The 26,306-nt window shown below is 42.9% G+C and overlaps 1 protein-coding gene across 1 annotated transcript; it reads left to right on the top strand.

Moving 5' to 3' along the window:
• On the top strand, positions 1–26,306 carry RNF41 (ring finger protein 41). Its single transcript, XM_056855625.1, has 6 exons — positions 1–123; positions 8,811–8,923; positions 19,598–19,869; positions 20,224–20,359; positions 24,397–24,500; positions 25,919–26,306. The coding sequence occupies exons 2-6, from the start codon at positions 8,834–8,836 to the stop codon at positions 26,268–26,270; spliced, it is 954 nt and encodes a 317-aa protein (XP_056711603.1). The 5' UTR covers positions 1–123; positions 8,811–8,833; the 3' UTR covers positions 26,271–26,306.

Raw genomic sequence — 26,306 nt, 5'->3', positions numbered from 1 at the left:
AATGATGACTTAAAATGAGAAGGAGAGGGGAGAAGATGGGCCACTGTGAGAGACAGCTTACGAAGAGCAACCCAAACTCAGCTGTGTTTTGTTGCTATTCAGGAAGAAATTTTACAACAGAAGGTAAAACAACATTTTTAAGAGCTCTATTTATTTATTCATTCATTCATTCTCCTAAAAGCACTCGTATCAAAATGCAGACATAGCTTGTCATTTCTATCAAATGGGTTCAGTTTGTGACATATCCTTTTTCTTGTGTTTTGTATGTTGTGTATGTGTGTGCTTTTTCCATAAGAGCAGCAAATGGTGATATCTTAAATGGTATTATATGGGAATTTGGATTGCAATTTTATTTATACTCTGTTTTTATTTATATATTTGTATATTTTGGCATGAAAGGGATTCTTTGGAAATTTCCAATTTGAAAAAATAATGATGTAAATATAGCTTGGAAACTATTCTTTGGGAGACTTGTGACTGGCCCAAGGTTACCCAACAGGCCTAATGTGGAGGAGTGGGGAACCCAACCTTGTTATCCAGATTAGTTGACCACTGTTAACCATGCTGGCTCTTTGAGCAACTCTATAAAGTAAATATTTGTACTCTTGAAATTATGTAGCCACACCAAAGTAACAACCAATTCTGTATCTATGAACTGCATCATCCACCACTATACCATTCTAACCAGGTTGTCCAGAGAACTTGTGGCAACTCCTAGAGAGGAGTAATGTCACTTCCAGGTTTCCCCCTGAAGTGCCCCTCAGTGTGTGTTGGCCTGATGTCACTTCTGGGGGAAACCTGGAAGTGACGTTACTTCTCTTTAGGAGTTGCCACAGGTTCTCTGGTTTTATTATAGAATTTCCAGCAATTCCTAGAGAGGACTGATGGAAGTTCCAGGTTGTCCCTGGAAGTGATGTCTCCAATGGCACCCCACCCATGTCCCTATGCCCTCCCCCCATTTTCCACTGGCTGCCAGGCGATGCCTGGCAACTTTTACCTGGCCAGGCTACCCCCATTCTGCTAGTCAGTCATTCCTCCAATGTTCTACATGCACTTCACGCTTTCATTAAGTACAATAAAATACAATAATCCAAATATTTCTTTCTTCTCTTTCTGTGGCTGGAATGTTAGCTATTTTAATTTGTCTTCTTTTTAAAAGAGTAAAATTAGAAGCATCATGTGAAACTGTAGGCTTGTTAACAGTAAGTTGCAATATACAGCAGCCGTTAGTAAGTTCATCTAAGCACTACTATGTTTTGGAAATCAAGGCAACTGAGAGTGGTGTTTTAAAGATAAAAGTAACAGCAATATTTTAGATGTCTTGGGGGAGGGGAGGGAAGATGCCACATCTCTGCATTGCACTCAGATGGGAAGTCTATGGTTTTTAATTGTAGTTGCCTAATCCTTCTCCTTCACATTGTTGGCATGGAAATGGAATGTTAAAAGTTTCACACAGCTGTGCAGGCATCAAGTTGCATTAGCTACTGCTAGTTGATTGCAGTCATGTGATGCAACTTGTACTGATAGAAAGATACAATGAGACTAGAGCCCAAACGATGCCAAATATTTCATTCTTTCAGGAAGGACATAATGCCATTTTAAAGCTAAGAAGATATTTTCTGTGAGGAGAGCTGAGGCAGCTGGGCTGAGAGGCAGAGCAGAAGGCAGTGCTGCTAGAGATTGTTCTAATGGGTAAACTAGAGGATTGTGGACTGGACCCTAGGATAGTTAGGTGGATAGGGAATTGGTTGGAGAACCACACTCAAAGAGTAGTTGTCAATGGCATTTCATCTGAATGGAGGGAGGTGTCCAGTGGAGTGCCACAGGGTTCTGTTCTGGGTCCAGTACTTTTCAATATTTTTTATAAATTATCTGGATGAGGGTGTGGAGAGACTACTCATTAAATTTGCAGTTGACACCAAATTGGGAGGAGCAGCAAACACACCAGAAGACAGAGATAGAATTCAACGAGATCTGAACACACTGGAAAAGATGCAATGCAACAAGGGTTTTGCTTTGTAGGGTTTTATCTTACTAAAATGTCTATTAGAAACACTCTTATGTCAAACCCCATCAGTGTTCTGCAGTATCTGCAATTGCTTGTAACTTTTCGTTTAGTTTTCCAGATAAACCCAGTATGGGCTATAGCTGAACTGATATGTCACATCTTTTTCCTGCTGATGCTAATTTGCTTGTACTGTTTTTCAAAATGATGGGCTCAATTATTTAATTTAGTGTTTTTTTAAAAAGCACAGTGCAGCATTTTAGTTCTCCACATTGCACTGTTAACAGTTACATTGCTAGGCAAAAAAGTTATACAAGTTGGTGTATTGGATTTTGCTTAGATTTTACTGCATGCCTTAACTTAGGATCAGATAATATAATTCTAGCATTAAAATCCATTGTCTTTCTATATTAACAGAGGAATGATCTCAAGGCTGTCACTCCTGTGCTGAGATCTGTGCTTTGCAGTTAATGGTCACTTCTGTTTGAGTTTAGAACTAAGGATGTTGCATAAAAACTCAGTATATTGAATTGTTTTCATTTGGCCAACAACTAACTTTTTGTTGTTGTTATTGCACTGCAAGTCACCAGAGGCATCCAGCATTAGAAAATTCTTACAGAATAATAATTATTACTAGCCAAACATTTTAACAGCTTGACAGTGTTGGAGAGCTGTTATTTAAGTATCAAATATTGTTACTTTATCTTGTTCGGGTTTTTTGAACTTTTTAATTTTCTAACCGTTAAAATACAAACATACAATACATCACAACCAAACAAAAACACAATACAAACCTTCAAACAATATACCAAAACAGGCTTTAGTTGAGTGAACATATAGTATTTTGTTTTCATACTAAATTCTCCCTTATAATATACTGTTCTAATTTAGATTATTATACAAACTACCTTTTAAATTATCATTTATCTCCTAATATATATGCTTTATGTTTACATAGTGAGGCAAATCTATATTAAATCATGTTAATCCATTTATAATTACCTATAACAAACTACCAGTATAATCTTATATCTAACATTTTTCATTTCTGTTTGCACTTTACACTTGCATAATAAGTCTAAGATTGAATGCTATCTCATGTAGAATTACAAATTAGATTGTATATAATGACTGAATTCCATAATAAACATTTCCAGTAAAACCTTGTAGCTAAATATATTTATTTCTATTTGCACTAACTTCACAAGACATATGAATAATAGTTTCAGTGTTTTGAAACTCATCAGTAGATTTTTTTTATTCACTTGGTTTGTCAGTTTAGCCATTACTGCATATTCTGCTAGTTTATCTTTCCAATCATCTACATCTGGAGAATCTTCTGACTTCCATTTTGTTGCTATCACCTCTCTTGCAGCCATAATCATGTATCTGACCAAACTTTCCAAAGACTTGATGGTAAAATTCCCTTGGCTGATGGTAAAATTCCTAACAACGTGATTTTAGGGTCCTTTTCAAATTTAACCTTAAAATTTTTTTAATTTTCGTACAAATTATGAATGGTAAATGGTAAAAGGTCCCATCTGTCTCCTTGCAGTTACACTATGAATGGTAAAAGGTCCCATCTGTCTCCTTGCATTTCCAGCATTGTCCATTCGCATCTTTGTTCATCTTTTAAATGTCTTTTGGTGTGATATACCAGCCAAAAAACATCTTGTACCAGTTTTCTCTCAAAAGCTTGACTTGCTGTGAATTTGATCTAGTCCATAATTGCTCCCACTGTTGTATTGTAATCTCCTCTCTAAAATTCTGCATCCATTTCACCATGCAGGGTTTGACTTGTTCTGACTCAGTGTCATATTTGAGTAACAGTTTATAAATCTCACCCAGGAGATCTTCCTTATTTTTTTGTAATCAATCTTTCAAACTCTGTGAGCTCTCTCAGTTTACCTTTTACTAGACAGTCTTTTCTTAGTCTTTATACCAACTGGCAATATGTAAGCCATTGTATGTGCTTATTCTCCTCTTTGATTGTCTGCCAGGTTTTACTTTTTCCTTGTGCATTGATCATGTCCACATAAGTTATACTGTCATTTAATTTCCTTTCTGTGCTGTCATAGTTTGTTTTTTGAGAGACATTACTGGTGAAGGAGTGGGGCTAACAGCCCATTCCTGACCTCAAAGGGTGAAAGTCGTTTGGAGGCCAAAAAGGGGCTGTGCCTTCCAGGTGGACTCAAATGCTGGTCTCTCAGCACTGCCGTGGCAGTGCTGCCCAGGGACACTGGCTGGGCCTTCCATTGGCATCCCACTGGCGCAAAGCCCCGCACTGGCATCCCGGGGGGGCATTCCCGGAGTGTGCCGGGGAGCGGAGCTGCCAATAAGCAGTTTCCTGTCCCCTTTTGGCCCACAAACCGGCGGGGAGAATAGCGTTGCTGCGCCTGCTTTTTTGCTGGTGCAGCCTTGCTGCTCTCAGTGGGGCAAAATGCCCCATAAATTTTTTTAAAAGCCTCTGAAAGGCTTTTTAAAGCCTTTCAGCAGCCGAGAAACCGCTTTGGAGGTGCCACAGCAGTGCCTCGGCCATGCCGTCCCCAGCTGCCGAGGGCTCAGGAAGGGGCTGTAAGTCTCTTTTTATTTAACATCCATATCTTCAATAAGCTGTCCTTGATTTCATATTCTGTGCCCTGCCTTGTCAAATCTTTTACTGCTTTTTTCATTCACAAATGATAATGTAGTCTCCAAATTGATAATGTTCCCATTTGGATTTTTAATCCAATCCGATATCCGTACTTGACTGGCCGCATGTTAATACAATTTCAAATTTGGTAGGGCTAGCCCTCTTCTTTTTATATCCTGAAATATTTTAAGTTTGATTCTCGGTTTCTTGCCATGTCACACAAGTTTGTTTTTTGAGAGGCATTACGTGCTGACATTGATTTTGTTTGTGATCTAGCTACCATGCCTGGGCACATGGCATATGTGATGCTCTAGACCTGTTACTCCTCTGACAGATAGTTTAATTTGTTGCTCATATAGATTATGTTGTTAGACAGTTGGTGTAGGAACAGGGACTACATAGGTACTTTCCACATATTCATGTTTGTTATTGCGTTATATCTGTCATTGTAACTTTAGTAGCATAGTTGTTTGATAAACCTTTCATGTAATATAGGCGTTGCATCCTAAGACGTTCCATTGGCCATAGGGCTGTTTTTGCTTTTCTTTCCAGTGTTTGCTTCTGTTTCAGTATGTCCCTTCTCTTTTGTCATATAATTATGACAATTATCATTGTCATATAATTTGTCATATACAAAAAAATTCAACCTGAATCAAAGACTTGTGATGATAGTTACTGGTCAAATCATTGTTCTCTGTGAGATGGAAGGTAAATGTCCATGTTGCCCAACTAGCAGATGCAAATATGTGAAGCGGGAATACTGAGCTAGTTGCAGAAATCAGGTAGTTACTAGGCTTAGAAGAATATTGAACTGTAAACCAGAAGAATCTATGGATGTTATCTATGATGATTTGCCAGTCCCCGGCCCTCAGTATCAAGTCATTATATAAGTACAGAACTGTTGTAGTGTATGATGACAGTAATTTCCCCTCCTTCTCACAAGAGTCATACATTATTTTTTTAAAAATAATTATTATACCGATACTCTACTTTGACAAAAAGTTTCAAAATTAATTGTGTGAAGACAATTGGTAATATACTGTTCGACAGTTCCTCTGTGATCTTATGCTCAAACTTTTCTAAATTCTTTCCTAACAGATAATATGCTCACATTAATTTCAGGTTTCATTTTAAACCAGATTATTTTAGAAGTATATAGCCGAAACCCTAAAATCTGATGTATTTATGTTCTTAGACTTATCTGTATTTTTGTCTCTGCTAATTGTTGCTAACTTGGGCCAAGACATGCCCCATCTAGTCAGAATCTTAAAACTAAAGCCGTCTTGGCCAATAGGATTGCATATTAATGGGGAGTCAGTCACCCATGGTCCTTTGATGTCACAATTCAGCCTGTTAGTTACCCAACAAAGGCCTTGCTTGTAATTGGCAAGTGCGATATCCTCTCCACAGCAATTCTTGCTGTAGAAGGTGGTTACTTAAGTGAGCAGAAATGAACAAAGCCTGCAAGACACTTAATGTAGCTTTGAGGAAGTTTTACAGCTAATCCTGTCTCATATCTGGTTACGTTTGCCTTGGGTAGGATAATGAAGCTTACAGAGGCTGGTCCTTAATTGAGAGATTTGTCACTTGTCTTTACCAAGGTGCAGAGGTCTAACCAAGTAATTTTTTTTCATGTTTTTAATATATATTTTTAAATTTTCCAAACTAAAGATACAAACATACAAACAAAATGGTGAATAATATTTAACTTGGCCATGGTAGTTTATCGGACTGAACAAATTGCTTTGGATTGGATCCTATGAACTGTGAACATGAGACATGCATGGGAGCAAATCTTTCCTTGCCCTTCACTTCTCTCAGTAGTACCCCAATACTCTTGAAAAGCTAGTGCAAGTAGCAAGGAGGCCTTGCAGACAAAATTCCACACAGCATGGGGAAACTGAGCAAAATTGCCCTACCTCCTTCTACCGGTAAAGGAAGAGAGGTAGAGAAAGCTTTCAGTTTTCAGTTCTTACCTTTAACGGCCCTTTTGGTGGCCTGAGCAAGGCTGTTCGGATGTTTTGGAGGTCATTAATTCAGAGGGTTGCCATAAGTCAGAAGCGATTTGATGGCACTTAACACACATACACACACACCTTTGACGGCCTAAATGTCTTTGGCACCAGCTACCTTAAGGACCATTTCCTTCGTTATTGTCCAGGTTGCTAGTTGACATCCTGTTCTCTAGCCCAGTTCTCTGTGCTCCCCTGCACAAGGTGAAACAAGTAGCAACCAGGGATGCAGCTTTCTCAGGGATGGCACTTTGCCTTTAGAAGGCTTACCTGGCACCTTACTTTCTTTTAAGCACTAGGTTTTTAACTAAGGGGCCATGTCTGGTTTAGCTGTTTTGTGGTCTGCTTCTGGTCTGAGAAGTGTTCTATCAGTATTCGTTTAGGCTGCTCAGTGTTGGTTTTATGCTGTTTTTATGCCCTGGTTTATTCTTAATAGGTTGTTGGGTTCTGTTTTGCTTTCGTTCTGGGCCATCTTGAGCAGGTCTGTAGAGAAGCAGCATATAAATATTCTAAACAATTGTGAGAAAGGAGCGGCAGTTTCACCCAATCTCTCCCCCTGCCCCATCAGTGACTCCCTCAACCCAGCATTGGCTTTTCAGGTGTCTTGTGGGGACTGCTGTAGAAACGGGGGGAGGAAGATCTGCCACTATGAGTGCCTTCTGTTTTCGGATCTGAAAGGATCTGGTCCTTTCAGTTTCATTTCATTCCCCCCCCCCCCGCCAGTATGATGTGTGTTGGGTTTTCTGAGTCTATTTTGGAGGATTTATCAATTGGAATTATATGGGGAGAACCTTGTACCTCTTCAACAGCTTTCCAGGGAAGTCCATCTTCAATTTCATTAACCATGGATTTAGTCTGTGTGCCGTTCATTTTGGCAGTATGTAAAAGTCAAAAGATCATCTCTTAAGGCTGCCAACCTCCAGGTGGTGGCTGGAGATCTCCCGCTATTACAACTGATCTCCAGGTGATAGAGATCAGTTCACCTGGAGAAAATGGCCACTTTGCAAGGTGGACTCTGTGACATTATACCCCCCTCCCCAAGCCCCACCCTCCTCAGGCTTCATTACCAAAAGCTCCAGGTATTTCCCAACTCAGAGCTGGCAACCCTACTATCTCTTCTAGTTCTCTTCATAGGGGCCTATTTGTAGGGGGCCAAAATTGTGGTTGATAGGTTGCTTGAGGATGGAATTGGGAGTCTGCAACTTGTGAGATGGACTTTAATGCCCTAGGTAATCTAGCAATGAGGATTCTTACTTAGTTGTATCTGTTGAGGATCATCCTTGTTCCTAAAGGTCAACCATTCCCAAATTGTGTGATGTGAGAAATAAAATGGAATAATCCGAAGCGCTTTTGAGGTTCTAGGTGTGCCTTCTTCCAAACAGCTTCCTCTGACGGAAGGTAATTGTGCTCTCTCTCCACGTGAGGATTGGGTGGTGACTCCTGCTTGCAGAAGGATATCTGCCCTCAGAGAAGGTTACTTTCTGCTCCTGACTAGAAGACTTTTGTGCAGCCCTGCTTTCTCTCTGTTCCCTTGCAAGACTTGCAAGTTACCTATGGCTTATTCTGCTATTGTCCATCTTGCTCAGAGACAGGCATAAAACAGTTAAGTTGAACCTCCTCTACCCCAGCCTATCAAGTATCCTAGTTGCTGAGCTCCTTTTCTTTGTGCATTCTGTATAATTTGATGTGAAATCAGGGCACTGCTTACCATTACCCATACAGTCAAATTGTTCAACAGAACCGAAAAAAAGGCAAGGTATGGAATTTTTAAAAATGCATGTGATGAGATGAGTAATAATGCACTGTGGAGAGAAGTGTCTAATTAGTGTTAGCAGGTGGGGGAAAACAGGAGCAATTCACTGTGCAGAAGTGGGACGGAGTCAAATTGTGTGTGTTCTCTCTCTTTCTTTCCCACCTCCCCCCCCCCACACTGTACCACACCTTGCTCTTGAAGGGGTTGGATCTTGTCTGTGAATCTCTAGCTTAGAAGGCAGTCTTATCAGGTCAGTTGGCAGGCAGGGGAGCCAGCAAAAATGACTTGACTTTTCACTGGCTCTGCAGGAACAGGATAGTGAATATACTAGTTCTTCTTGTGACAAGACTCCAAATGTTCTCTGCTCTCACTGTTCATCTTTCCCCCCTTCCCTCCTGCTTTTTCTAGGGTTTTGGCATCGGTAATGAGAAATGGGGTATGATGTAGCACGCTTTCAAGGGGATGTTGATGAAGACCTTATATGCCCCATCTGTAGCGGGGTCCTGGAGGAGCCAGTGCAGGTAGGTGTTGGCAATCAACTTGAGTTTTGTTTTTCCTTGTTGGTTTAATGGGAAAGCTGAAGGTTTTCTCTGATAGATCTGTATTGGCTTTTCTGTTCCCAATTGAGGATACATGTGATAGTGCTGACTTTTTTTAAGAGCTCTATTGTACTACTAGATATTCTGATCTCCAAGAGTTCAGCCCAAGAACTGGGGTTTAAAAATGCACTTCCAAAAGACACTTTTGAAGGATATTGGAGTATACAATATCACTAATCTTGGCTCAATCCCTTCAGGGTTTTCTAAAATGCCTGTGTAGGCCCATGACATTAGGTTAGGGTTGCCAACCTCCAGGTTAAAAAACTTCCTGCTGCCAGGACGCTTATGCGAGCTTAATCTGACTTGGGAAGGCTGACAAAATGATGCCGTTGTGAATATTGAGAAGGCTCTTTCAAAGTTGCTGGTGGAAGCTTCTAGCTGAAGAAACCACTAAGTGGTGAAAACACTGACACATTCCAGAATGCGCGTTTCTTCTTTTTTTCGTCCAACGGACTGTCTGCAATTCATGAAGTTTATCTTTGCTTTCTTCGTCCAGGAGACTGTCTGCAATTTGTCAAGTACATCTTTGACATTTGTGGACTCAGTGCTGATGAATGGACTTACCTGATTGTTTTTCTATGTCCTTAGTGTAGTGTAACTCATGCTTACAGTTGGTTGTTGAATGCTAATTGGTTATTATATTTGAGAATGTACAATACAACTAGTGAAGTTTGAATTACAGTGCTGGTTTATTCTTGTTGCTTAATCTCCAGGTACTAGCTGGAGATCTGCTATTACAACTGATCTCCAGCCGATAGAGATCAGTTCACGTGGAGAAAATGGCCACTTTGGCAATTGGACTATATGGCATTGAAGTCCCTCCCCTCCCCAAACCCCACCCTCCTCAGGCTCCACCCCAAAAACCTCCCGCCAGTGGCGAAGAGGGACCTGGCAACCCTACGTTAGGTAATACTTACCTGAAAGCAAGGGCGTTTTTGTAAATTTAAACTGTGTTGTAGAGGGACCGTTTCATGTAAGATTGCTGCATAGAATGTCATCCAGCATAGGCTTTACAATGTAACTTGCATGTAATGGTCACACACATAGTTTTACACTGTGTGTACATATACATCAGGGGTTCTCAACCATTTTTATCCTGTGGGCACTTGCAGAATTCTGACACAGTTTAATGGGCACAGCCACAAAATGGCTGCCACAGCTTACCTTTAGTCACAGAGTGAAGATCTTTTTGCTGTGGTGGTAGCTAATGCCAAAGCAATATTTTAAAAATCTGCACAGCCAATCAGAAGCCTTGCTGGGCAAAAGCCTCACGTGGCCCCAGCCATTTTCTAAAAACATTTGATGGGCACCATGTTGGAGATCCCTGATATATGCTAAGAAGCCACAAGTAGCTGTAGCTTCCCAGTGTGTGTATAGTGTGTGCCTTTGCAATAAAAATGCATACACAATATTTACATGTGACCATATGCATGCTGTTTGAGGCCCATATTGCAGAATGTGAATGAGCTCCCAAAGCATATCTGAGTACTGATTCTTTTGTCAGTAGGACAGCCAATTCTATCTGTACTGTGAGTGAACTGGGTAGGTGAAGGATTGACTTCTTTATAGGAAAGGTGTCCTTGAAAAGTTCGATTAAGCTGAGCAGCTGTTGAGTCTTGTATTTATTTGATTGGTTTGCATTTGGAGAAAAGGCATTGGATGGCAGAAAATCTACTGAGAAATATAGGTTAAATGAAAATGATATTGTATTGGTATATTACTTTAAGCTGCAATTAGCTGAAGAACAAAATGAAGGAGAACTTGAAGACAGTTGTGTAACTACGATCTGGGAGTGTCACTCTCATTCAGAACAAAAGCTGATGTTTCTGGGGTAGCTGAAACTGCTGGGGCATAGATTTATTTTTGTACAGGGAACTGGTAGGGGTTGTTCTTTTTCTAGTTCTCCTTATGTAATATCAGCACTAGGGAATGCAAACCAAGAAATGTGCCCTTCTTTCCGTTGTCTTATGTGGGTGGGTTTTGGTGGCATGCGCCACGTGCAGGTAATCCCCTAGATGGGTTTACTGTACTGCCCTGTAGAATTCATTGGCTAAGTGGAAACATTGTTTTGAGCATGTTGAAGGGCAGGGGTGGAAAGCTGTGGCCCTTAAAGTTCAATCAGTTCAGTGTAAAAAAATGAATATGTGGTTCCTGTACATGCATTAAAGAATTCCAGTGTTAGTGCTGTTTGCTAGGAACATTCTTAGCTTGCCATGTGAGAGAAACAAAAAGCACATCTCATCAAGAGAAATTGGCTGTGTTGCATTTGAATAGTGCACTAAGAATCATACTAAATCACAAATTTTATCTCCCCCATTGAGGCATGGCTGATGCCTTGAACAGCCGCATATGCCGTTTAGTTTCAGATCTTCATTGTCACCAAGCAGGATGCCATTAAATTTGGGAGATGGGGGAGAAAATACGCTAAAAGCTTTTGGTCTTTTTTGGCCCCTTGCTAGGCTGAGGGCCAAACTACATTAAACTACTATGTGATCACCATGGGGACTTGCAGCTGGATACCAGCTGTGAGTTCCCCTTGAGAACTCAAATTTACAAGCACTGCAGGAGCTCAGTTTTGGGCTGGGAAAATGGGGTGTGGGGGGAGGTAAGATCCCCTACTCCTGCTGTGCCATGGATATCTGTTGGCTTCTTCCCCCTATCCCTAAGCAACTGCTCCGAACATACCAGTGACCAGAATGAGAGCAGTCTAGATCTGCCAATACTGGAAATGGCTGGGCAAATTGCAGTGCACCTGGCTCAGGGCTAGGGGAAGGCTACACAAAATGCCTGTAGGGGTTCCCTTCTGTGCGATGGGAAGTAACTATGTACTGTACTATGGAGAGACCAATCACACCAAAGATGTTTAATCTCTCCTTAAGCATTTGCAGAGCAGAATGACGTTTGATAAAACTGCATCTTATATGTTCCTTATGAATAAGCTGGGAAATGGCAAGCTGTTGATTTATGGTTCCTCTTGTCCCTGGTCTCCAGGCAGGTTACAGCAGGTATAAATGAATGAGAGAAATCCCTGTGTCCCTAGTACAAGCAGAATCAAAATGAAACCTGCATGGAGGCAACTGGAGCAGGAAGGACAAGATTTGTCCAGTCACCACATTCCTGTAACTGTTGTTCCTGTGTTCAAAGAAAGCTCCTGAGATATGTAGCAACAACTTTGGGGAATGATCTCCGGTTCCCTACAAGCAGTGGGCACCCAGGAGCTATAAACATAATCAGCTGCCTTCTGCTGCATCAGACCATTGGTCCATCTAGCCCAATACTATGACTGGCACCCATTCTCCAGGGTATCAGTCTGAGATAGCTTAAGGAGAGATGCCCAGGTTGAACTTGGCATGTTCTATGTTCAGAACATATTCTCTGCCACTGACTGTGTCCCCGGTATGTCCTTAGATTCCCTGTGTTTTGCAATGTGTCCCTCAATATCCCTGGGTCTTCGTTTACTTGTTACTGTCAGGTACTCTGGGGCTTCACCCAAGAATTTAATGGCCTGAGAAAAGCTCACTGAGCCAGCTATCGTATATTTGGCCTGTGTGTTTTCACTTAATCTTGTTGTAGGGTCCAGCAGTTGTCCTGGGCTGGGAGTTAAGGTGGAGGGGTTTGTCTTGGAAGTGGCACAGCCTTCTCACAGCTTGACTCCTTCCTCTCCAAAAAGGGTGAATGTAAATCAGCTGGGCTGGGAGACAGAGTTGTTGGCAGGGTGAGGTGAGTGCTGATTTTTGCCTTTGCTAAAACTGCTGGGGAGCATTAGCTGAGGTTTCTGTTAGACGACTGTGTTTGAGGGAGAGTGGGTGCTTGTAGCCTGATTGTAGCCTTCTAAAGAGGCGTTATTGATTGGTGCTGGGTAGAGCTTGTGTGTGAGAGGCGGGGGCTGTGAGCATTTAAATTGCAAGCTCTCCTCTTTGCCAGAGGTGCGAGCTCTTGCCCTGTGGCTCTTAGCCTGGGGATTGGGTCTGGGGACCCTATAGGGTATTAACAGGGCAGAATACATCTGTGTGCCCTGCAGAAGTACCGAGCGAGTTGAGCATCGGCGTGACTTAGCAGCAGGACAAGGAAGCCAGGGCATTAGGTCCTTATTCAGTTCAGGAAGGGCTCAAAGTATAAAGAGCAGGATGCTTTCATTTCCAGGATTAAAATATCAAAAATAAATAATTAAAAAGCCAGTTATGAAGATAGAAAGCCAACAGGGGTCGGGGGGCTATCCAGTATGCTGCATGGGGTGTCACATGCTGGACAGAAGTCATGGGTGTGTGTTTGGTACAGGGAGCTCCTGGCCCCAAGGAGTGAGCTCACTTCCTTGAGACCAAGGTAGCTCAACTTGAGGAGCTGTGACATGCAGAGAGAAAGGTGGGTAAGGACTCCAGGGATGACATAGTCGCATCCCAGTCCCAGAGTGATGGCTCCCTGCCAGTCATGGATGATGGAGCCCTTGGTGAAGGAGGTCATCTCTCTGAGGTAAGGGAATGTGGTACCTTAGAAGGGACTCCTTCCTTGCTGGATGAACAGATATCCTCTCGTACTGAGGATTTGCCTCTGAGGGGAGGGGGGCTTCTTGTAGTGGGAGATTCAATCTTTAGATACGTAGACAGCTGGGTTTCTGGCAGGTGCATGGACCGCATGGTGACTTGCCTGCCTGGTGCGAAGGTTGCGGATATTACCTGTCATTTAGGTAGTCTGGTAGATAGTGCTGGGTAATATGAGAAACCGCAGACGTTGCTAAAGAAAGTTTCACTTGGTCCACAAATGCATAATTAATGTAATTTTCAGAAGTGTTAGGTTATTTGGGCACAGTATTTTGGTTTGGGGTTAGTTTCAGGCACTAAGTACATAAAGCCCCTGCCTGTTGTAGACAGGTGCCAACTTAACTTTATAGTTTGGGATTCCTTCATATCAGTTACAGTGTAGTTTCTAGACCTCAGTGAGTGTGTAAAATGTACACAGTTCATGGGTAAATTTAAATTCTTGTTGGGGAGCTTTGAACAGACATGCAGGGTGGGTCTGGTTAACTCAGGAGGTCTGGTCTTGTTGGCAGGCCTTATAAGACACTTCCTTAGTACTGAAAATAGGTTGGAGAGTGTGAGATCATAAAGGTAACCAAATACATTTTTCCATATTAAGAAGCTTTGTGACTTGATATACTCCATAGGAGAGCAATAGGCTTTGTAGGGGCCAACGGGAAAATTACTTTCACTTTTTGTCTGTCACTTGTTAAATGAAAGATGATTCATTGAATAGGTTGAAAGCCAAATGCTTCTGCTTGGTGTGGGAAGATGCAAAAGCAACCTGAACTATTAACAAATAACCGAGCAGGTCGTTTCTTGAAGGTGAAGACTGAAATGCATGTTTTCATATATTTTAAAGTTGCCCAGGCCATGGGATTTTGATTTCTTGCTGAAATGCTTGTAAGGCTTCAACACTGCTTGGATTAATATTTGTGAGTAAAATTTCCAGAGCAGTGCTATCAAATGAAATTTTGAAGCCACTCTCCCCCCTTTTTTCTTCAGAAAAAAACAAATTTGGGAGGAAATTGAAATATATGCAATTCTTAACTGTCCTAACAAACCTAAACCAATTTTACTTCTCTAACAACATAAAATGCATCATTTATAATGTACATAGGATGTAAAATTGCAATATTTGAAATTTATAGAATTAAAGTGTTTTACAAGCAAAAATGCAGGTATACCCAATACTTGAGAGGAAACTGTGAGGTGATGCACCCTGTGCTACCTTAGCACATGTACCTTAATATTTGTTGTCTGGTTAGAGAGAGCTCAGTTCTCAGTGAAACTGGTACAGTTTCTGCCCTCTCTCCTTGCTGGAGGGGGGAAAAAGACCAGAAGGAAGGGCAATAAGCTATTTGTTACCCAGTCTGTGGAGCTATGTCTCTCGGGTGGAGGGGAGACATGAAAAGATCAACCACAAGTCAGGTCAAAAAGGACAACAGGAGGCATGTAACAGTTAAAAAGCAATGAAAGCCCTGCATGTTCCCCTCTTGAAGATAAGGTCTCCTTCTAGGTGGAGAAATGTTTGGATTCAAGAGCTGCATATGCCTACAGCATGCCCACCTTGTCTTTAAAAGCATTTCATTCATTCAAGAAGAGAAAATATTTCACAGGAGGTTTTTAGTATTACCCCAGATTTCCCATTGGAAAAATGGGAAAAAGGGGGTTCCAAAATTTTGTTTTTTCCCCCAGGCTTTCACATCTCTTGCAGGAACTACAGCTATATTATCCCTGACAAGTAGATGTCCAATCAATACTTAAACTCTAATAATTAAGAACCTACCACTTCATGAGGGAGACTTGCAGTGTCAAATACATCTCACTGTCAGGTCTTCTTCAAAGCTATATTAAACCTCCTTTGCTGCAGTTTATATCCATTAGTTTGAGTCCTGGTATCCAACACAACTGAAAATATATTCACCCCATCTCCCACAGTGCATCCCTTTAGGTATCGGAAGGTGGCAATCGTAACACCTTGTCATTTCCAGCTCCTTTAGCCTTTCCTCATACGACATGGTCTACAAACCCTTCACCAGCTTTGTTGCCCTAGGCTGGACTAGGTAAGGTAAAGGTAAAGGTCCCCTGTGCAAGCACCGGGTCACTCTTGACCCATGGGGTGATGTCACATCCTGACATTTCCTAGGCAGACTTTGTTTGCGGGGTGGTTTGCCAGTGCCTTCCCCAGTCATCTTCCCTTTACCCCCAGCAAGCTGGGTACTCATTTTACCGACCTCGGAAGGATGGAAGGCTGAGTCAACCTTGAGCCGGCTACCTGAAACCAACTTCCGTCGGGATCGAACTCAGGTCGTGAGCAGAGCTTGGGACTGCAGTCCTGCAGCTTACCACTCTGCGCCACGGGGCTCTTAGGCTGGACTCCTTCCAGCTTATTGACATCCTTTCTAAACTGTGGTGCCCAAAACTGAACACAGAACTCCAGGTGAGATCTAACCAAAGCAGTGTACAGTGGCACCAGTACCTCACATGACCTCTACGCTACACTTCTGTTAATGCAATCTAAAATCTCATTAGCCTTGCCACATCACACTGCTGGCTCATATTAAGCGTATGGTCCACTAGAACCCCCAAATCCTTTTCACGTGTGGTACTACCTAGCCAGGTTTCACCCATCTGGTATTTATATAAATGATTTTTACTACCCAAGTACAACACTTCACACTTGTCCCTATTCATTTTATTTGCCTAGGCCCATTCCTCCATTCTATCCTAGTCCAGCAGCATCCTATTTCTATCCTCCAAGGTATTAATTACCCCGCCCAATTAAGTATCATCTGCAGACTTGATGAGCACATTCTGAACTCCCTCATCTAAGCCATTTATAAAGATGTTAAACAGCGCTGGGCCCAAAACAGAAGCACCCCATTTGTCACCTCCCTCCAGGTTGATGGGGAATCACAAACTGTTACCCTTTGGGTACCATCTACCAACCAGGCCTTAATCCGCCTAGCAGTAATGGTGTTTTAGTCCATATCTCACCAACTTCTCAACAAGAACATAATGGCGCACCATGTCAAAAGCTTTACTAAAATCCATCAACAGGATTTCCCTAATCCACCAAGCTAGTAATTTTGTCAGACGTTACATTCCTAAGAAAGCCGTGCTAAGATTTCACAATCACACCATGTCTCCCTAAATGTTCTCAAACAAACCACTTAATAATCTGTTCTAAAATCTTTCTTGGAATTGATGTCAAACTAACAGTCTGATAATCTTTTTTGTTCCATTTCCTAAAAATAGATACATTAGCCTTTTTCCATCCCCTGTACTTCTCATTTCCCAAGATTTTTCAAAAATTAAAGGTTCTGACATGACACCTACCAAGTGCCAACATCTTCAACATCCTAGGATGCACTTTATCAGTGCAGGATAGAAACCCTAAAAATACCTTATAACCAGCTATGTAGCACTCATGCAGTCTAGTATGTGGGAAAGAAATTAAGAGAAATATCCCAGAGAAGTAAATTATACCAAGCAAAGCCAAGAAATTACTTTATAAAAAGGTTTATTATAAAAGAGGGAAAAGAAAGGAAAAGATGAGTGGATTCGAAAAGGTGGTGGGAAAAGGGCAAAAACAAAATACAAGGAAAAGGCACAGAGCACACAGCACAGATGTTCACATGAAAAGGAATGCAGATGAAGTAACTGAGGCAAACACATGTTATCTACATTGTAGCCGGTTCCTCAGTGCCAAGTTCCTCACAGTAAAAAGAAGTCAGAGGCGTCCTTAACCCCTACCCGCCCTCCTGTGGATTCAGTTTCTGCTGAAGACCAACAACTGAAGACAAGGGAAAACCCCAAGTGTCCAGATATTTATGGTCAATGTAATTGGACCTAAGCCAGCCTTCTCTCTAAGAGTGACAAGCTGATGTAGTGAATGGCACAGAAAGCCCCATCTCTGATTCAGAGGCTACTGCTACCGATCAGAGCGGTATAAAATATAGGCCAACGTCCATCAGGCATCTGGTAATGACTGTGAACTTCCATGGCAAATAGGTGGTATGGCCCAAAACAGATTGTCTTTTGTTCAAAAGGGATTAAGTCTGCCAGGATGGTCCAATGTGGATAGAAATGAATGGGTCATTCATATATCCCACAGTATCCAAGATCTCAGATGCTCTAGATCAGGGGTTGCAAAAGCACGGCTCCCGAGCCGCAAGTGGCTCTTTGGACCCCTGAGTGCGGCTCTTCCCACGTGCGGAGGGTCTCCGAGAGGAAGGAGTGGCCCTTCCTCCTTCTCGCCCCAGCGCCGTCCCAGCCTCCCACCATTGCGGGGGGCTCCTCCCTCCCTCCCTCCCTCCCTCCTCCCTTCCTTCTCTCCACCGTGAGGAGTGAGGCGTGGCTGTCCGGTCCTCGTTTCGGCCATCGCCGCCTTCCCTCCTCTGTCTCTTTGGGCGACCGGAGCTGGGCGAACTCTCACCCCCTCACCTCCTCCTCCTTCTGTTGGCTCCGTCTGGCCCCGGGCGGGGAAGGCGACGATGCTTCCTGGGCCAGGACTGAGCTCGCTTCGCCCTCCCCGCGCCTCAGACTGACAGTTTGGAGCCGGTCTGGCGCTTCGCCTTCCCGCCCCCCGCGCAGGCCGCGTCTTGCCTGGCCGGGATCTTGCGGGGGAACTTCCAGGGCGGGGGGCGGATTTCGTGCCTTAATCACCGGCCCACTTGGAAGGGGTAAACTCTCCTCCTCGCCGCCTTCCTCCTCCTCGTCCCCCTCAGGCGGCTCCCAAAAGTCCAGCTCCAGGCTGCCTTTCTTCCCCAGTTCCTTCCTTCTCTTTCCTTTCCCAGTTCCTTCCTTTCTTTCTGTCCCTCCCCCACTCTTACTTCCTTCCATCCTTCCTCCCTTTCATCCTTTCTTAGTTCCTTCGTTCCTCTTTCTTTCTCTCTGTCCCTCTCCCCACTCTTCCTTCCTTCCTTCCATCCTTCCTCCCTTTCATCCTTTCTTCCCCAGTTCCTTCCTTTTCTTTCCTTTCCCAGTTCCTTCCTTTCTTTCTGTCCCTCCCCCACTCTTCCTTCCTTCCATCCTTCCTCCCTTTCATCCTTTCTTCCCCAGTTCCTTCGTTCCTCTTTCTTTCTCTCTGTCTCTCCCCCCACTCTTCCTTCCTTCCATCCTTCCATCCTTCCTTCCATCCTTCCATCCTTCCTTCCATCCTTCCTCCCTTTCATCCTTTCTTCCCCAGTTCCTTCCTTCTTTCCTTTCCCATTTCCTTCCTTCCTTTCTCCATTCCTCCCCCCTCCCTTCCTCTACTAGCGTTTGCTGTTCTTTCCCTTTTCAGTTCTACATATTCATGCAAACAATCTTTTTCAAGCATGAACCTTATCAAGAGTAAATTGAGAAGTCGTCTTATTGATGAGAACCTGGAATCATGCCTAAAATTAAAAACAACAACATACAAACCTGATTTACCCAAACTTTCCAAGAAGATGCAAGGCCATTGTTCACATTAAGTGTTTGTCAGTCATTGTCATGATTTAATTTTATGGATACCTTACTTACAATTTAATTTTTATCAATAAATAAGATCATTATTAAGTATGATATCAAGTTTTAATCAGTGTACCTATAGTTTAATTAAGACTTAAAACTTTAATTAAAGTTTGTTAAGTTAATAAACAGTATACCTACCTATATAGTTTAAGTTTAAGAAATTTGGCTCTCAAAAGAAATCTCAATGGTTGTACTGTTGATATTTGGCTCTCTTGACTAATGAGTTTGCCGACCATTGCTCTAGATTACACTCTTGAGCCCTAATAAGGTTTTAGAGTTTCTGTCATACCATCTTCTGTTGTTGAGAAGTGAAGAGAACTGCATGCAGAATGGGTCAAAGTCTTTGGTGGTAGAACCAGGCTTTGGGCCAGGGAACAGTCTGTGTTCCCTTGTATATAACTTGGTGGTGGCCCAAAGCTGGTTTTGGGGTGCTGCTGCTGCCATTTTCTCCATTTCTTTTTGTCCCGGGGGCACCTATCTTTCTTGGCTTTGGCTCCAGAACCAGGGTCACAGGCAGTAATCTAACTTTGTGAACCTGATGTCATTCTTATTGGTATGCATTGCTCTGTTCCCAACACAGGCTCCTCATTGTGAACACGCCTTCTGCAATGCCTGCATTACCCAGTGGTTCTCCCAACAGCAGACATGTCCCGTGGACCGCAGCGTTGTGACGGTGGCTCACCTGCGCCCTGTTCCCCGGATCATGCGTAATATGCTATCTAAGCTGCAGATTACTTGTGACAACGCTGTTTTTGGGTGCACTGCCATTGTGCGCCTCGACAACCTGATGTCTCACCTCAGTGACTGTGAACACAATCCAAAGCGGCCTGTAACTTGTGAACAGGGATGTGGGTGAGTGCTGCCAAATTTGGGCAGTTCCAGCCCCAGGCATTGCAAAGTTAGAAATCAGTGTACGGGCTCTGTAAAGATCTATTTGTGGCCAGCAGGACTTACCAGTGTGATCTGGAAAGACTATTATATGTATGGTCCAATGAAGATGGTTTTTTATGATGCAATTGATTTGCACAATAATGCAGCTGGTAACCTCAGGGTACTAATTTTTGGCCCAGTTTACTTGAAGCTTTGCTTATTGATTCTGATTTTTTGCAGGTCCCCTTAAAACCCCAACTTTCTATTAGGAGATGTTTAGTAACTCTTTTTTTTGTAGTGTGATACTTTCTCAGTTCTGCTGGTTTCTCTGTGCAGCTTGGAAATGCCCAAAGATGAGTTACCGAATCATAACTGCATCAAACACTTAAGGTCAGTGGTTCAGCAGCAACAGACCAGAATAGCTGAGCTGGAAAAGACTTCCGCAGAGCATAAGCACCAGCTAGCAGAACAGGTAACTGTTTTCCAGTTTCCAAACATCTCAAATATTTGTACTGAATGGCTGTTTTTAAAGGGTGCTTTTTTCTAGAGTATGACAATTGTAGTTGATTTGAAATTATTGTATACTTTATAACAGACACATGTTAACTTAAAAAAAAACATGCTGAAGCTAAAACGTGCCAAGCACACTCTCTTCAATAAAAACATGCTGAAGCTAAAATGTGCCAAGCACACTCTCTTCAATACAAGTTCACTTTTAAGCATTAATGTAATCCATTGCTATAGTCTGATTATGAAGCCTGTGATAACCATTATCTATAGGATAGTGTACAAAGGGGTATATATATATTTTTGGGGGGTGCAGTGATTAAGCCTCTGGCTCCTATTGGCTACGTTCATCAGGTAGATTTAGAATAGGCGATGGCGACTGGCAAACTGCAAGGTCAAATTTGTCTCCCTGAGTGGTACTATCCTTCAGCTGCCAGTGCAGTGGCAAAAGGGGCATACATAAGTTGATGCGACTTGAAAATACATTATCCGGGGGGCGGGCAGGATGAGGTATTGGCCTGCAAGCCTCTCTTCTCTGCATTCAGAAACAAGGCTAGTTGCTGAGCCTGGCCTTAAGGGGGCGTTGGAGGAGGGTTAGTGGCAGTGGCACACTGAAGTCCAGGAATCTGGAGGAAGAGTACATGGTGAAGGCAGAGGCTTGAAATGGGGAATTGAGAATGAGGCTGTGACTGTTTAAAAACCCTCACACAAGGCTTAAGGACAGTAGAAGCTGTACATTGTGGGTAAGAAGGGAAGGGGAATATGAGAGTGCTGGGTAGGGAAAAATGCCTGCTGAGAGTCTGAAGGAAGCCAGATTGTTTAGGTAGTAAGGGAAACATTGGAGGCTTGAGGAAATAATGGCTGGAGGAGGCATGGTGTTGACCAAAGAGTATGGGAAAAAGAAAGGTAAGGGCTCTTTTTTATTTCATGGCAGTGCTTCTGTGCCTCCAAAAGCTGCAGAGTGGGCAGCTGTATAACAGGTGCAGCTTTTCTGTTCACTGTATCCCTATGCAGAACAAAAAAGGTTATATTCCAGTAATAATCACCAGGGGTAGATTGGGAAGTTAAAATGGCCCTGGAACAAGCCAGGTGAAGTGGCCTCTGCAGCACTGAACTAATTGGCACTGACTTCAGTGTCATTGAAGCGTCACCCATTGCGTACTCCCACAAATTGGTGGCGGTGCAGGAGTAGGCAATTGATGAGGCGTCACTGATTATTGATTGTTGTTGTTGAAGAATCTGAGCCAAGTGATCCCTGAAGCACTGGCAGAGTTGCTGGGTATTGCCTTTGCTTGTTCCTGACCAATCAGTGGCTCTCCAGGACAGTGGCCCATTGGGAAATTTATTCCTTAAGATACATAGCCAGTCTGCCCCAGTAACTGCCCAGGAAAGTTGTGGGTAGCTCAGTAAAAATAATGTCGACAGATTGCATGCTAGGACTTTTTAGGGGTTTTTCTTCTTCTTGGTTTAAAGCAGCAACATTGTAGGGTGAGGGAGTATTGGATCTGGAAAGCAGTGCTGGGGGAGCAGGTATTTTATTGCACTAAGTGCCCCACCCTCTAACACCAGATATTTTCTGTGCTGAGGAAAGCATATGGTTGACTTTGTGTTCCCAAATGGGGAAATAGCAGCTTTTGAAGTGAGTGGTGGGTGGGATTTAGTCTAGAGGAACAACGTGGAGGAATGGATCAACCCACTTCCCAGATTCAGCTTGGAAGAAAGGACACTGTGGCAGGAAGAGTGGGATTTTAAAAAGCAATAGGTAGAAGTAGGCTTTCAAATTACTCAGCACTCAGACTTCTGTTTCTCAACTATGCAGAAAACAAATGCAAGTCTTATATGGATGTAATTTTTTTTGGCTGTTTGCTGTAGACTTGGGGAGGCTATGACAATCCTGAAACAGAAACACGGTGTTGCAGTTGTGTTCCTCAGTTTTATGCTCAATGCAATCATACACTTTCTTGCAGGATTCAGTGTGATGGAGTAAATAAGTAGTCTGGCTTTACGGTGGACACACACATATTTGTTTTATGTGGCCACTTACCATTATAGAACTGTCCAGCTAAACAAACATTCTTAATCTTAATTTCTACAGCATTTTCAGTAATTATGTAATGCCTTTGTGGCAATCATCCCCAAAAGTCCTGCCTCTCCTCCAGGGCTCTGAGCCAGTCCTTGTGATTTTGGCCTCAGTCTGGAGAGCCTGGGATAGCCTGATCTGAGAAGCTGAGTAGGGTCAACCGTGGTAAGTATTTGGATGGGAGACCTCCAAGGAATTTTTTTTCCTTAGACAGATTTTGTGGCTCTGGATAAGAGCATCAGTTTAGCCAGGTGGTTTATTTGGCTTTTAGTGAGGATTAGGGTTGGCTATGGGAAGAAAGCTTGTTTTAGTGAGACAAATAAGCATCCTGTTGAAGGCCAGATATTTGTAACTTGCTTGTACAGGTTCTGTGGACAGGAGCTCTGTGTGCTAAGAGAGTAACCTTGAACCTGGAGAGGATTCTGATTTTTGTGGAATTTGAGTCTAGTGAAACCTAGTCAGCTGAGGTAACCTGTCTGAAAAAAGGGGAACCAAATCTCCTCTCAGAGTTTAAGTTATCTGAGGCTCAGCTACAAAGTGATTATTCTCATTGGGGAAAGCTTGTAACTGGGAAGAGGGTGAGTTTGAGAAGTTTATATACTGAAATATTTGCACTCAGTATCCTTACCCAGTGAAACATTTCATTTTCTGTTAAACATTTGTTGTACATCTCCATCTGTGCCTTGTCTGTCTAGTCAAATATCTAGGAAAAAGTGGTTTCTACTTACCTGTGAGCTCTAGCCCTGCGGCAAACCCATAAACAGATTCCAGCAGACGGCAAGTCCACGAAAGCAGTTTTATTGGTTAACATCAACAGATTACAGAAGCCATATTCAGAATGACACTAGTAAGGGGCTAAGGCAAGGTACATGGCATATATGGAAAAGCAAAAGGAGATAACCGGTAGTCCAGGCAACCCCCCCTCCCCCAGAGGCAGGAAGGAGTACTTGGCAATTCCCACACTAAAGGAATCTATGAAGGACTCTATGAAGTCTAAACACGGGGCACGGACTGGCCTTGGAGAAAACTGCAAAACAGCACCTGGAAGCACAATCATGAACCGTCTTCATGGCCTGCTCCTGACATTACCTCATAAACAATCACAACCTTAGTTGAGCAGGTTCCCAAATACAAGACCTTAGGGAGCATGTAGCTTATATGCTTCCAGCCCTTTAATCAAAGCTTATGTCCCCCTTTTTACCTGATAGGGGATTTAAAGAATCCTTAGGAGAGGCCAGAGTGGGAGACAGTCTTCAGTCCAGTGGGCATGGTCTCAAAGTCCATCCCCCCTCTCCCCCCCCAATAGCTGCCACAGCCTTCAATACATATTTATTGTTCCCCATTAGCATCCTTATGTCATGCTTCCAATGGTCTCCTGTTCAGGAGAGAAGAGAGGTCCACACTCCCTTAGCTTTAATGTTGCTACAACACTGGTGGATTCCTGATCTTTCTCTAGCCCCCCTCCCCCCATAACATCTCAGTCCTCCGTTGTAATGGACAGATCTAGAGCTAGTATTTGGGAAATGTTTTGGCCATGGGTCTCTGGAAAATCGTCTTTGTAAACTGCAGAATTCATCTGCCTGTTTCAGATAGAGATTCCTGTGTATTTGTTTGCTTCTGCTGTACTTGTCTTAAAAATTGAATTTCTTGGTTTAGGCCATTTATGCTTGGCAATTAGCAGCGAGTTCCAGGCTGAAGTGCCCCGCATATTTTTTTGGGTGGAATTTCTCCTTTTGCGTCGGGACCATGAATAAACATTTTAAAGGTAAAAGAGCTCGGAGTGAGCATCAAAATTGACCCTGCATAAATGGCCTTAGATTTGCCAGGCTTGCACTCTCTTCTATGCATTTATCCTTGGCTAGGACTCTGCCTTCTTATTGGTTCCCATCTGGTTTTAATTGTACCTGTTTTTATTCTTGCAGAAACGTGACATTCAGTTATTGAAGGCATATATGCGAGCAATACGTAGTGTCAACCCCAACCTACAGAATCTGGAGGAGACAATTGAATACAATGAAATCCTAGAGTAAGTGCTGATCTCTTGGGCATGGGTGGGTTAGAAATTGAATAGTCTGAAGATTCAGGAGCTATCAGGCCAAAGTCCATAAGACATTAAAGTGCTCAGGAATAACTGAGAGGTGGTGCAGACTGTAGTAGCTAGAAATCTGTGCCATGTGCTTGGATTATTTATGTACTGTAAATATAAACCTACTTCTAAATAGTAAGCAATGCAAAACAGGGAGGATGATGGTTCATTGTACCAGTCATGGAAAAGGAATATATATTTTGTTTTTTCATGTTGGTACAAATCCTCATTGGAACACAGGGAGAAAGACCTGTAAATTAGGTGGGAGTATGGGTCTTCTCTCTTTTGTTTTGAAACTACAGAGCCTTTTGTTATGGTTGGGTTAACAGTATGGGATAACAACATTTTAAAAAATAACATACATTAAATGTATGGCTGGCAGAGTTCAGAGTTAAATCTTTCTCCTGGAGATTATCTTAAAATAATTCTTATGCCTTTTGGATGGACTGATTTCATACAAGCATGGAAGGACATCAAATCCATCCCCCTCAATTCTAGCACAAATCCCAGAGCACAGGTGCAGTGTTCTACTTTCAGGCTTAACCAGGAGGAGGTGAGCTACCTGCATATCCAAATAATCTTCAGCAGTAACCCCTTAAGAGTGTATTACAGTAGAGGGAAGCAGCTGGAGTGTCAGGCTAGAATCCCTCCTGTGCCACAGAAGCTTGCTGAGGTAGCCTCGGGCCAGCCACACACACACGTGCCTAGCCCACCTCACAGATTTTTTGTAAGGATAAAATAGAGGAGAGAAAAACAGTGTAAGCTACTCTGGGTCACCATTGGAGAAAAAAGCCAAGGTATAAATGAATTAATTTAATAGTAATAAATTGTGGGCAGGAAAGCATGAGTGATGTCTTGAATGGTGAAGTCTGAAGATTTGTTTCTGACCACTGATTTACTTGTGCAGCACACAGCCACAGGAGATAATTGAATGCTTTGCAAGGTGCACTTTCTATTCACGCAAGGGCCTTTAGGATTAATCAGGGTTCTGGATAGGCATCTAGAACACATCTCGGTCTTTTTGCAGTGCATGGGGATTTCATGGCAGACAAGTCAGTGACAGCGGAGAATATTGAAAATGCTAAGCAAACCTTTCTGCCTCATCTAATCCCATATGTGTCACCCCTCAATAAATGGCAGGAATAATACTTCAGCAATATCTGCAGAAGTTTTCTCAATAAAGCTTCCTGGTTAATATTGTGATTTGGCAGACAGCACAAGGTCACATGTTGAATGTGAAATACTGTTTAGGAGTGCAGACTTCCATGCTAATGCCATTAGATAACACTGCAGATCATTGGCATACTGATATCTTTATTTGTATTTCTGTTCTCACTCTGTCTTTATTGGGCTTCTAGGTGGGTGAGTTCTTTGCAACCTGCCCGGGTAACACGGTGGGGTGGCATGATCTCCACGCCAGATGCAGTACTCCAGGCTGTGATCAAGCGGTCACTGGTGGAGAGTGGCTGCCCCACATCGATCATCAATGAGCTGATTGAAAATGCCCACGAACGGAACTGGCCCCAGGGACTGGCCACCCTAGAAACTCGCCAGATGAACCGGCGCTATTATGAAAACTATGTGGCCAAACGCATCCCAGGCAAGCAGGCTGTGGTGGTGATGGCCTGTGAGAATCAGCACATGGGTGAGGAGATGGTGCTGGAGCCAGGCCTGGTGATGATATTTGCACATGGAGTGGAGGAAATCTAAAGACTTCGGAGGTGATAAAACCATGTCCTTGAAAGG

The sequence above is a fragment of the Euleptes europaea genome, chromosome 1 (assembly GCF_029931775.1).
Source record: "Euleptes europaea isolate rEulEur1 chromosome 1, rEulEur1.hap1, whole genome shotgun sequence".
NCBI classification, from domain to species: Eukaryota; Metazoa; Chordata; class Lepidosauria; order Squamata; family Sphaerodactylidae; genus Euleptes; species Euleptes europaea.
Note: the sequence above shows the minus strand (reverse complement) of the source record. Positions and strands in the feature narration are given on the sequence as shown.

Excerpts from the sequence above, each read along its gene's own strand:
- RNF41 (XM_056855625.1), top strand. The coding sequence starts at position 8,834 with ATGGGGTATGATGTAGCACGCTTTCAAGGGGATGTTGATGAAGACCTT. Across the intron at positions 8,924-19,597 it reads TCCTGGAGGAGCCAGTGCAG|GCTCCTCATTGTGAACACGC; the intron begins GTAGGTGTTGGC and ends TTCCCAACACAG. Across the intron at positions 24,501-25,918 it reads GAATACAATGAAATCCTAGA|GTGGGTGAGTTCTTTGCAAC; the intron begins GTAAGTGCTGAT and ends TTGGGCTTCTAG.